At 46.2% G+C, this 12,253-nt stretch overlaps 1 protein-coding gene across 1 annotated transcript; it reads right to left on the bottom strand.

Annotated features, from left to right (window-relative positions):
• Positions 1–466: 466 nt before the first annotated feature.
• On the bottom strand, positions 467–1,834 carry LOC133046624 (syncytin-1-like). Its single transcript, XM_061129503.1, has one exon. It carries the CDS (start codon positions 1,832–1,834, stop codon positions 467–469), a length of 1,368 nt encoding a protein of 455 aa, XP_060985486.1.
• Between the last annotated feature and the right edge of the window lie 10,419 nt (positions 1,835–12,253).

The raw sequence follows: 12,253 nt of genomic DNA, 5'->3' as shown, positions 1-12,253 counted from the left end.
GGCAAGGAGGGGCGACAGTCGGCCTAACGACCAGGCTGAGCGCTGAAAGGGATCAGGGAGGCTTCATACTTATAGGGAGGTTTGTGGAAGCGATAAAGGAAACGTCAATCAGGCGGGATATTTTGAGTATTCTTTTGTTGAGATGACACTTGTAGTTGGGCAGGGGGTGATAAGTCTTCTGGGCGGGTGTAGGGGGTGGTAGGCTTCCAGACAGGGGGTGATAAGTCCCAGATAGATGCAGCTGGCCTGGAGCATCAGGATGGAACTAAAGTTATGCTTTGTTTTCTCTGAAGTTAGATGATTCAGCAAGGGGCCTTTGAGACTGTTGTTCTCTTTTCTAGGCCCAAAAGACTCCTTCATTCCAGACCCTGAAATCATAAAAAAAAGGGAAAAAGGGCACCGTATCTCTCTGGCTACTTCCTGCTGGATAGGGGCGATGGTTTTGGGTCTGGAATGGAGGATCGTCCTAGGGCCCACAGTCTCCTTTTTCTGAACTTGAGGTGAGGCTCTCGAGAAGAAGAATGGTCTTGACCTGATCTCGAGAGATGGCCCGAATCCGTTCTTGGAGAAACCTTTGAAAGAGATTAAAGAGACAGGGTCCAAATAAGAGGAATAGAATGATAAGCACCAATGGTCCCAGGAAAGGGAGCAACCAAGGGAGTATCTGTTGAAACAGGTTTTGGGGAATGTAAAGGTTTTGTAACTCTTTTCTGCAGTGTTCAATTCTGTCTCTAAGTTCTTTGACTCGGCCCTGGACTATGCCTGTTTCATTAACAAAATAACAGCAGTCTTCTCCTAGGAAAAGGCAGGTCCCTCCCTTTTCTGCGGTGAGAAGGTCTAGGGCTCTCCTATTTTGTAGGGCCACAGAAGCTAATGAGTTAATTTGTTTTTGGATTGAAACGAAGGACTCTACTACCTGCTCCATGTCTTCATTAAGTTCTTGGGACAGCTTGTAATAGAAATGGGCAGAGGTCGAGATGCCTCCAATCCCGGTGCCTAGGGCTGCTGCTATGCCAGTCCCAATCAGGAGGGGGGCTATGACAGCTCGTCTTTTTCTGTGGGAAAGTTTTCCTTGGGGGCAAACTATTTGTTCTATCTCTTCCTCTTTGAGGAATGTTAGGCCTGGGGTGAGGAAGACCAAGATGCAGGGTCCAGGGGGGTCTAAAGGGAGGCATGAATATGCATAGGTCCCACAGAGAATGAAGATTCCTGGATTGGTGCAATTATTTGTGCTGTTCCACAGAACCCAAGTGGAGCAGAAGGAGGGAGCCGAGTTTGTAAGACCAGTGTAGTTGGGACTAGAGTAGTTAATACAGGTTAGGTTTGAAGAGGCTGAGAGTAGGACCTTGTCAGAGACTGGCCCAATGAGTGGTGTAGTTTTCTGTTGGGAAGGGGAGGTATAGTTGCCCTGTGACAGCCAGGTTGAGGGTAAGGGAATTGCTATGTGTGGTGAGGGAGACAGTGACATGCATATCCAGCACTGGGATGTGTGTTGTGTGTACTGGAAGAATTGGAAGGAAGAGTTGAGAAGGCGGGTAAGGTGTTGGTTGCCAGAGGGAGGTTTTAGGAGAGGCCGTAATTGGGAAAGGAGGTCTAGGCGTTTGTGAGGCTCAGGGGTCGCCTGTAACCGGGAAATTATGTTCTTTATAACTTGTTCTTGTTTCTTTTCCCGATTTTGTTCTAGTACTCCACCTCCGTCTGAGTACCCCCAGTGAGTAATGGGATAAAAACATATGTTTCTTCCATTTGGCTTATGGCAGGTACTCACGAAACTCCCTCTCTTTTGTACTTTGACAGTGAGTAGGGATTTGGACTTCCCACCCCTGAGGTTCATGGTGCATGGTTTTGGAGCTGTATTATATAACATGAGGAATGTACGTAGGAATAAATGTCTGAGCAGGGGCAGGGAGTGGCCAGAAGGCTGGGGAGCGCAGCAAGGATGAGGAACAGAGGAGCCATGGGCTGTGATTTAGGCAGTGCGGAGGAGATAGCGCCCTAGGAGCAGAGCACAGCCAGCAACGTAGGCGATGCCCACGGAAAGACGAAGGATAGGCGGCCAGTCCTGAGGGGAGACGGTTACTAGGCCTATAGCAAGGATTAAGATTAGGAGTGCAGTTATGGTGAGAGAGACAGGGAGAGGCCAGTCAGGGTGAGGGGCAGAAGGCCCCAAGTTGATGGTTGTTTGAATCTGAGGAGGAACAGTGCTCATTAGGATGTAGAATGATGTAGAGAATGAGGGTAAAGAAATCAATTTCGTCTGGAGTCAGGTTGTAGAAGGTTCCCTGGAGCCACAGTTGAGACACCAGTGTAGTCAGGTCTTTGAAGGAGGTTCCTGTCGGGGCGCTGGTCCAGAGGTCTTGTAGTAGTTGGGTCAGGAACAGTTGTAGGTTGAAGAGAGTCTAGGTCATTCAGTGTCCTCTCCGATGGTTGACAGGGGTTGTCACCGGGTGAATTTTAAGGAGGTGGGTCCTGTGAGGGAGACCTGATAGGTGTCATTTAAGGAGGGCAGCGCATTGGAGGTGACCCGTTTTAGGCGAGAGAGGTGTACCCAGGAAGTGACCTTTTCGAGTTTAGCTGCAGTTGGGGTAAGGAGGATGACTTTCAATGGTCCCTGCCACTTTGGGGTTAGGTCACCCTGGGGATTATCAGACAGATAGACCATGTCCCCAATTTGTATAGGGGGCAGGGAGGCTTGGGGGTCAGGGGCAGGCAGATTGTGGTTGACGTATCTCCAGAGGGCACTGCAGAGTTGCGCCAGCAGAAGGGAGTGTAGGAAGCTTGGTATGGGAGGAGGTTCATGGGGGAGTCCAGGAGGGAACATGGGCCTTCCATACATCACCTCAAAGGGGCTCAGCCCCAGGGGCTTTCTGGGCAAAGCCCGTATTCTGAGGAGAACAATTGGTAAAAGTTTAGTCCAATCCAGATGTACCTCAAGGGTTAATTTGGTAAGGGTTTCTTTGATTATTCTATTCATCCTTTCTACCTTTCCTGAGGACTGGGGACGATATGGAATGTGAAATTTCCAGGGTATCTGTAAGAATTGGACAAGTTGTTGGGTGACCTTGGATGTAAATTCTGGGCCATTATCAGACTGCAGGGATGAAGGCAGCCCAAACCTGGGGATAATTTCTGTGAGGAGGATTTGGGCCACTGTGTGGGCTCTTTTGTTTGTAGTGGGAAATGCTTCTACCCATCCCGAAAAGGTGTCTACAAGAACTAGTAGGTATCTGATTCTCCGGACCCGGGGCATATGAGTAAAGTCTATCTGCCAGTCTTGTGCTGGGAGGCTGCCTCGCATTTGATGGGTTGGAAAGGATGTCGGTTTAAGGTTGGAATTGGGGTTAGTACGTTGACATGTTTGACAGGAGCGGGTAAGGTTATCTAAATATTGTTGGTCAGCAGTGGATATGGGGAAGTGGTTACGGAGGAACTGCTGGAGTGTCTTGGATGAGGGATGAAAAAGTGAGTGTAGATAAGAGAGGATTTCTCTGGTGGTGGGAGGGTCGGGTGGAGTCAAAGATAAGATGACAGGGGACTGGAGGGAAGGATGGGACAGTGCTATCTCCTTTGCCTTCTGGTCTGCAGCATTGTTGTAGGCTGATATGAGACTTCCCTTTTGATGTCCCCTACAGTGGAGGACAGCGGCTTTGTTTGGTAAGAGTGCTGCCTCTAGAAGTTTGTGAATCAGGTCTGAATTAATAATAGGGGATCCCTTTTGGGTTAGGAAACCTCTTTCTCTCCATATTAGGATGTTTGAGTGAAGTATGTTATAGGCATATTTGGAGTCTGTGTGGATGTTAACCCTTAGATTTTTAGCCAGAGTTAAAGCTCTGGTGAGAGCTATCAGCTCTGCCTGTTGGGAGGTGGTGTGAGGTGGCAGCGGTGAAGCTTCAATTGTCTGTGTTTTATGATTGTGACGAAGGTCCCCCTGGATGATGGCATATCCTGCTGCAAACGGTGGGGATTTTTGAGAGCTGCCATCAACGAACCAGGGTGGGGTGTCTGGGTCTAGGATGGGCTGATCTGTTACATGTTGGAAGGGGTTTTGGGTAAGATCTACTGTTAGGCTGCAGCTATGTAAGAGGGAGTCTGTTGTAGAGGACATGGGTAATAAGCTGGCGGGGTTAAGGGGAGAGCGGGGGGAGAATGAGAGCTGAGGGTCGAGGAGAAAGGCATGTAGGACCTGTACCCTGGAAGGGGGAAGGGAGAGGAAAGCCCGATGTGACAGCAAGTCTCGGAAGGTGTGTGGAGAACAGACTGTTAAAGGGGCATGTCTAGAGAGTTTATTTGCTTCGGGTACGAGGGCTGCGATAGCAGCCATGGCCTGTATGCAGGGAGGCCACCCCTTGGTCACCATGTCCAGCTGTCTTGATAGATAGGCTGTGGGAGCCCAGGTGTCTCCAGCCCACTGACATAGAAGCCCCAGGGCCTGTCCTTGGTTGGAATGTGCAAAGAGAAAGAATGGTCTGGTGTGATCTGGCAGGTGGAGAGTTGACACTCGGAGGAGGCTCTGGGTGAGTTAGTGAAGAGGATTGGCCAGCGAGGAACGATTAAAGAGGGGCTCATCTAGACATCCTTTAGTTGCCTCAGAGAGCGGCTTTGCAATGAGGGAGAAGTTGGGGATCCAGATACGGAAAAAATTTAGGAGGCCGAGGATAGACAGGAGTTCCCTTTTTGTTTTTGGAAGTGGACAGTTAATTAAGGCCTGGATTCTATCTGGGGGAATAGTTCTTTGTTGATGGGATATGAAAAGTCCCAGGTAGGTGACTTTTGTCTGGACTATTTGGGCCTTAGATTGGGATACCCGATAACCCCAGGATCCCAGGGCCTCAAGGAGTTTGGCAGTATGTTGGAGGCAGAGTTTTCGGGTTGAGCTACAAAGGAGGAGGTCATCTACATATTGGAGGAGATGACTCGGGGCTAGGTTGAGAGTCTGTAGGTCCTTTTGTAAAGCCTGTCCAAAAAAGTGAGGACAGTCTCTGAACCCCTGGGGGAGAACTGTCCATGTTAGCTGTTGGGAAACGTGAGTCTCAGGGTCTTGCCAGGTGAAGGCGAAAAGAGGTTGGGAGAGGGGGTGGAGGGGGGTGGTGAAAAAAGCGTCTTTGAGATCTAATACTGTGAAGTGGGTTGCAGCCGAGGGTATGGTAGACAGAAGGGTGTAAGGGTTAGGGACTACTGGGAATGTCGCCATAATAGCCTCATTGATTTTTCTCAGGTCCTGGACCAGTCTCCAAGAGTTTGGTCCCTTTCTTACTGCCAGAATAGGGGTGTTGTGTGGTGAATGGGTAGGAATTAGGATAGAGGCTTGAAGAAGACAGTCTATGATAGGCTTAAGTCCCTTGTGGGCCTCTGGGGTGAGAGAATACTGTTGTTGGGTGATTATAGTCGAGGGGTCTTTTAGGGTAATGTGGACTGGCGGATGATGTTTGGCTATTGAGGGGTGATCAGTGTCCCAAACTTGGGGGTCTAAGGCAGGTAGATCCAAGGGAAGGTCAGGGGTGAGGGATAGGGACTGTCCAGGTGCCATTTGCATGCAGAATATAGAGACTGTATCGAGGAAGGGTATGGTAATAAAGACCCCCAATTTGGATAACAAATCTCTCCCTAGAAGTGCCATTGGGCACTGAGACATTATAAGGAATGAGCGTATAAGGGTTGATTTTTCAAATTGACAGAGTAATGGAGGACTGATTTTTGGCCTTAGGGGAACTCCAGAGACCCCCTTGATTGTGATTTTTGAGTCTTGAGTTGGGCCAGAGTAGGAAGTTAAGAGAGAGAAAGTGGCTCCAGTGTCTATTATAAAAGAGGTCTTTTTTCCGGCCACTACCCCGTCTACCCTAAGTTCCGAGCTCGCGTTCAAGACACGGGCCGGGGGGCTGGAACCCGGGCCCATCATTGGAACAATTCTTGTAGAGTTGGGCTGGGGTTCCGGGGAGAAGTGGGGATCTCCTCAGATGCGCCAGGGCGTCCCTGTGGACATTCCACTCTCCAGGTCTGGGAGGTGGGGACCTCCCCAGGGGTGCCAGGGCACTCCCGGGGACAGTCCATCTTCCAGTGTCCCCATTGGCCACAGGTTGGGCATGCTTTTGTCGGGGGCCGCGGGTTTGGGCATGCCTTTGCCCAGTGTCCTGACTGATTGCATTGGAAGCAGGGTCCGGGGGGAGTCTTAAGACCCGTTCTGGGATGACTTGGGCCAGGCTGATTTTTTTCTTTAATTGCTGCTGCCAAAAGGGCATATTTAGCTTTCCTCTCACGTTCTTTTTCTCTCTTAGCCTCCTCTTCTCTATTATTGAACACCTTGAAGGCTACTTCTAGAAGGTCTCTCTGGGGGGTCTCAGGGCCCTTTTCTAGTTGGCGAAGCTTGCGTCTGATGTCAGGGGCAGATTGGCTGATGAACTGAACGTGAAGGTACAGTAACCCAGCAGGGGTAGTGATATCTAGGTTGGTATACTTTTGGACTGCCTCTGTGAGGCATGCCAAGAATAAGGCTGGATTTTTGTCTGCCCCTTGGGTGACTTCCCTGACTCTATCATAATTGACATGGATATGAGTATTTTTCTGCATTCCTTTTAGAATGCAGGTGATCATATGATTGAGTCTCCTGATACCTGGGTCACCGGGCTGGTAAGTCCAGTGGGGATCTAACTGAGGCACAGCCTCATCAGCAACTGGGCTGTCCCGGTCTTGGTTATGTAAATGATCAGCATGGGCTTTTGCCGCTTGCCAGATACGGTCTTTTTCATCTGGGGTGACAGTGGCATTTAGGATATAATATACGTCACTCCATGTGAGGTTATAGGCCTGGGAGAGTCTCAGGAATTCTTTTCTGTATCTGGTAGGATTTTCAGAAAATGATCGTAACTTTTCTTCTATCTGGCTCATATCTGACAATGAAAATGGCACATGGACTCGGGTGGGGCCCTCTGGTCCTGCGACCTCTCTTAGGGGAAACATGTGTTGGGTACGTGACCTTGTGGCAGGGGGGGAAGGAAGGGGGGAGGGGGAGTCGGGGAGATGGGGTAGCGGGGCTGAGGGGGAGTCAGGAGAGGTTTCAGTGTCAGTAGGTGAGTTGGATGAAGGGGAAGGAGAGGGGCGGCGGGGTGGCGGGTAGGGAGGGGGCTCATCCGCGGGGTCAAACTCTGGGGGTGCAGAAGGTTGTGGTCTGCGGTTAATTGAGGAAGAAGAGCCCTTTTGCTTGGAAGGCAAGGTGCATAGAAGGACTTCGTGGGTGGAGCAGGCCTGGCATAGGGAGGGCCTGCTCCGAAGAGCCCAAAAAGCTTGGGCATAGGGGATCTCCGACCACTTGCCATTCCGTTTAAGGAAGTCAGTGAGATTTTGGAGAATGTTAAAGTCAAATGTGCCGACCTCAGGCCAGCGGTCTTGATTGTCTAATTGATATTGAGGCCAAATCTGTGTACAGAGTTGCTTTAAGCGGTTAGCTTTGAGTTCAGTGAGTGAGAGTGGTTTGAGATTTTTGAGAACACAGGCCAGAGGGGAATCTTTTGGGACAGAGTGGCCAGACCCCATAATTGAAAGGCAAGCAGAGGCTCCTATTGGGAACTCGAGTCATCACCCACAGTCGCAATAGGAGTTACGAGAAGAGAGCTCTGTGTCGAGGTGGAGCGTCCCCCACTGTCGCCCACAGAGTGGCCCTGGGCCGGGGGTCCCTGGGACCCGGAGAGGACTGAATTCTAGAGCGCCTCTAGAACTCCGTCCGGATCGGATCTTACCTTAATCTAGGGGCTGGCTGGAGTGGAGTGTTGCATGTAGAGTGGTCGAATGGCAAGAGGTCCCTATTCTGGAGGTCGTCAGAGAGAGAGAGAAAAGGGGGGTAAAGCCGAGGCCTGGGGGTACGCAAATCATCAATAAAGCCTTAGCACAAGGCTCGCACCGCTCACGAAGGCACTAGGCGTCCCCGAGGGGAACTTAAGAGCTCTGGCAGAGAAGTGAGCTCGGAGGATGTTTGCGCTCCCAGACTCCGGGAAAAAGGGGAAAACAGTGAGAGGGAGGGAGAGAGAGAGAGAGTGAGACGAGTGCCTCGCCCCCTCCCGGGTTTCGGCACCAAAAATGTAAGGTAGAGTTCCGGCGAGGCAGAAAAGGAAAGACGACCTCAACAGAAGTAGGTTACCTTTATTCAGGCAAGGAGGGGCGACAGTCGGCCTAATGACCAGGCTGAGCGCCAAAAGGGATCAGGGAGGCTTCATACTTATAGGGAGGTTTGTGGAAGCGATAAGGGAAACGTCAATCAAGTGGGATATTTTGAGTATTCTTTTGTTGAGATGACACTTGCAGTTGGGCAGGGGGTGATAAGTCTTCTGGGTGGGTGTAGGGGGTGGTAGGTTTCCGGACAGGGGGTGATAAGTTCCAGATAGATGCAGCTGGCCTGGAGCATCAGGATGGAACTAAAGTTATGCTTTGTTTTCTCCGAAGTTAGATGATTCAGCAAGGGGCCTTTGAGACTGTTGTTTTCTTTTCTAGGCCCAAAAGACTCCTTCATTGACTTTCCTTGAGATTGACTGGCTTGAGCTCCTTGCAATCCAAGGGACTCTCATGAGTCTTCTCCAGCACCACAGTTCAAAGGCATCAATTCTTTGGCACTCTACCTTCTTTATGGTTCATTTCTCACAACCTATATGCGACCACTGGGAAGACCATAGCTTTGACTATACAGACCTTTGTCAGCAGAGTAATATCTCAGCTTTTCAATGCACTGTCTAGGTTTGTCATAGCTTCCCTGCCAAGAAGCAATTGCCTTCTGATTTCATGGCTGTAGTCGCCATCTGCAGTGATTTTAGAGCCCAAGAGAGGAAATCTGTCACTACTTCTACCCCGCCCCCCCCCCGCCCCCCCCCCCCCCCCCCCCCCAGTTTGCCATGAAGTAATGAGTAGAAACTGTAGAGACCTAGTAGACACTGAGGAGATCTAGAAAAGATGGAAAGACTACACAGAAGAACTGTACAAGGAAGATTTTAGTGAACTGGATTACTACAGTAATGTGGTCAGTCACTCTGAGCCAGATATTCTGGAGCATGAAGTCAACTGGACCTTAGGAAGCACTGCTGTTAATAAAGCTAGTAGGTGCAATGGACTTCCAGTAGAGCTCTTCAGAACCTTCAAGGATGCCATCAACGTGTTGCACTCAATATATCAGCAAATCTGGAAGACACAGCAATAACTACGGTACTGGAAAAGGTCAATCCTCATCCCAATTCCCAAGAAGAGTAGTACTAAAGAATGTTCAAGCCATTGGACAATTGCACTCATTCCCCACGCTAGTTAGATAATGCTTAAAATCTTGCATGTTAGGCTTCAGCATTATGCAAACCAAGAACTTCCAGATGTCCAATCTGGGTTTTAAAAAAAAGCAGAGGAATCAAAGGTCAAATTGCCAACATTCTCTGGATCATAGAGAAAGCAAGGGAATTCCAGAAAAACATCTACCTCTGTTTCACTGAATATGCTAAAGCCTTCGACTGTTTGGATCATAACAAACTATGGAAAGCGCTTAAAGAGATGGGAATTCCACACCATCTTACCTGTCCCCTAAGAAACCTGTATGTGAGTCAAGCAGCAATGGTTAGAGCCCTATATGGAACAACTGATTGGTTCAAGATTGAGAAAGGAGTATCACAGGGCTGTCTGCTGTCACCCTGTTTGCTTAACCCATATGCTGAGCACATCAAGAGAAATCCTGGGCTGGTTGAGTTACAAGCTGGAATCAAGATAGGTGGGAGAAACATCAACAACATCAGATATGCAGCTGATACCACTCTAATGGCAGAAAGTGAAAAGGAAAGAAAGAGCCTCTTGATGAGGGTGAAGGGGGAGAGTGAAAGGGCTGGCTTAAAACTAAATATTAATACTTACTAGGATGAATAAATCTAAAGGATAGATCATGAAATTTGTTGACCAGAATTTTGTGAAAATAGCAATAGGAATGTAAAATGATAGAGACTCTGTGGAAAGTAGTTTGGCTGTTTCTCAAAATGTTACAAATATAACTCAGAAATTCCAATCCTAGGTACTTTTCTTATGTATATACATATGAATGAATAATAAAAATATATGGCCATCAAAACTTATATTCACCATTTCATAGCAGCAAGCCAAAGTGGAAATAATCCAAATGTCCATCAGTTGATAAATGAGCAAATAAAATGTGTTTTATCCACACAATGAAATTCTATTCATTGTAAGAATGAAGCACTGATACAGGCTACAATATAGAAAAATCTTGTGAATTTTATACCAGATATAAAAAACAACTACAAATACCACATATTATATGATTCCATTTATACCATATAATTAAATTAGTCATTCAAAGGGATATATTAAAATATTCAAATGTATGGAAACTAAATACTTCATTTACAAATAACACCTAGGACAAAAAATAATCAGGGAAATAGAAAATATCTTAATGAGTACATATGAAAGCACAGTAGGCAAAAATTTGTTCAATACAGCTAAAACCATCTTGAGAAATGTGTCTTTAAGTATTTATATTGGGGGGGAAATAATTATGAATACAATGACTTAAATTATTCCCTTCAGATCCTGGAAAAACAAAATCAAATTAAACCCAAAGAAGGTAGAAGAAAGAAAGTTAGACTGGTAAGAGCTGAAATTAATAAAATTGCATAATTATGCTATAATAATAGTTAACAATAACAATTGAATCAAATTTTTAAAGAGAAAATGCAATAAAACAAACATCTATGAACTCAAAATGCTTCATTAAATTGATTTCTATGATCGACTATTGACAGAATTCACACCTTCATTTGTATTCTTCCACCTCCGATATTTCACCTTCCATTAAAACTTACTTAATTAGTTCCACGCAAGAATAATATCCATTTTAAAGTAACATAGTTAGCTTATTAGTGAACTAATCATAGAAGTGATAACCCAACATATTCACAGATTGTACACACACTCAAGAGAATAAGATTATATGTCATTTACACTTATAAGACCACTGGATCAGGGTTCTCAGAAGAATATTTTAGAATCTTTTTTATTATGGTATTCAAATATGAATATGAATGACGATGATTAGTTGTGTATGGACTTTATGTGCTATTTCCGTAGTTTATACTGACTTCCCTATTGACTCAGATGATAAAGCATCTGCTTATAATGCAGGAGACCTGGGTTTGATCCCTGGGTGGGGAAGATCCCCTGGAGAAGGAAATAGCAACCTACTCCAGCATTCTTGCATCAAAAATTCCATAGACGGAGGAGCCTAGTAGGCTACAGTCCATGGGGTCGCAAAGAGTCGGACACAACTGAGCGACTCACTTTAAGAAGTTATTTTAGGTATGCTTGAAGCATTAAAAATGTGCTCACTGTTTTAGGGGGTACATTAATTTTGTTAAATATTTTAGTCTAGCAGCCTCTTTTATCCTGGCTTCCAGTAGCAACTCCCAAAGGAAATCATTACCCTAATTTCTGACAATATAGATTATTTCTCACAGGCAGTTTTGAAGATCCATTCTGGAATTAACCTTTTCCATATCCATTCTGGAATTAACCTTTCCCATTTTTGTTTTTACATCTCTCCTTCTTTTCAATTGCTTCAAAATTAATATCTCAACTTCTTTCCACAAAGCATAGCAACAAAAAATATCTTTCTTTAGAGAAACTGAATGATTCCTAGAAGCAGAAAGGGAGCAAATTTATTTATCAACAGTGTTAATCTGCCTAGCACTATCTGTTACTTGAGCATGCTTTTCATTAAGTGTTGCTATGTCAAATAAATGCACAAATATTAAGAGTGCAGATAGCATATAAAATGTCACTGTTGCTTGCTTTCCTTTCCTACATTTGTTGACACACACTTTTCTGCTAATACAGAAAAACTGACAGATAAATCTAGCCTCTAATACCATTTACATGTTTACAAATTTGATAAGCTTAATCTTATAATAAATGTTATTTGTTCTTGAGTTTTCATGTACATGTTGATACTGAGCAGGACCTTGGTGGGCTCCTGGGCACAAAAGGCTTTCTGTGTTCCTCTTTTTTTGATTACAGGAAATAGCCTTCATTCAGCCTCCATAACCTTCCCTGAGGTCCAAAGAGCAAGTTCAAAGAACTGTTCATTAGGAAAGGAAGGGCAAATGAAGACAAGGGAGGAATAGTCAAGAAAAACAATAGTGCAGCCTTGGGGCAAGGTCCCGGTTCCCCATCAGAGGATATACATAATAATTAGTGGTTATTGTTCAGTTGCTAAGTAGTGCCCAGC

The sequence above is a fragment of the Dama dama genome, chromosome 25 (genome assembly GCF_033118175.1).
Source record: "Dama dama isolate Ldn47 chromosome 25, ASM3311817v1, whole genome shotgun sequence".
Classification (NCBI taxonomy): Eukaryota; Metazoa; Chordata; class Mammalia; order Artiodactyla; family Cervidae; genus Dama; species Dama dama.
This window is presented reverse-complemented; position numbering and strand designations above follow the sequence as displayed.

What these genes read in the sequence shown, in the direction of transcription:
- LOC133046624 (XM_061129503.1), bottom strand. Translation starts at nt 1,834, where the DNA reads ATGAACCTCAGGGGTGGGAAGTCCAAATCCCTACTCACTGTCAAAGTA.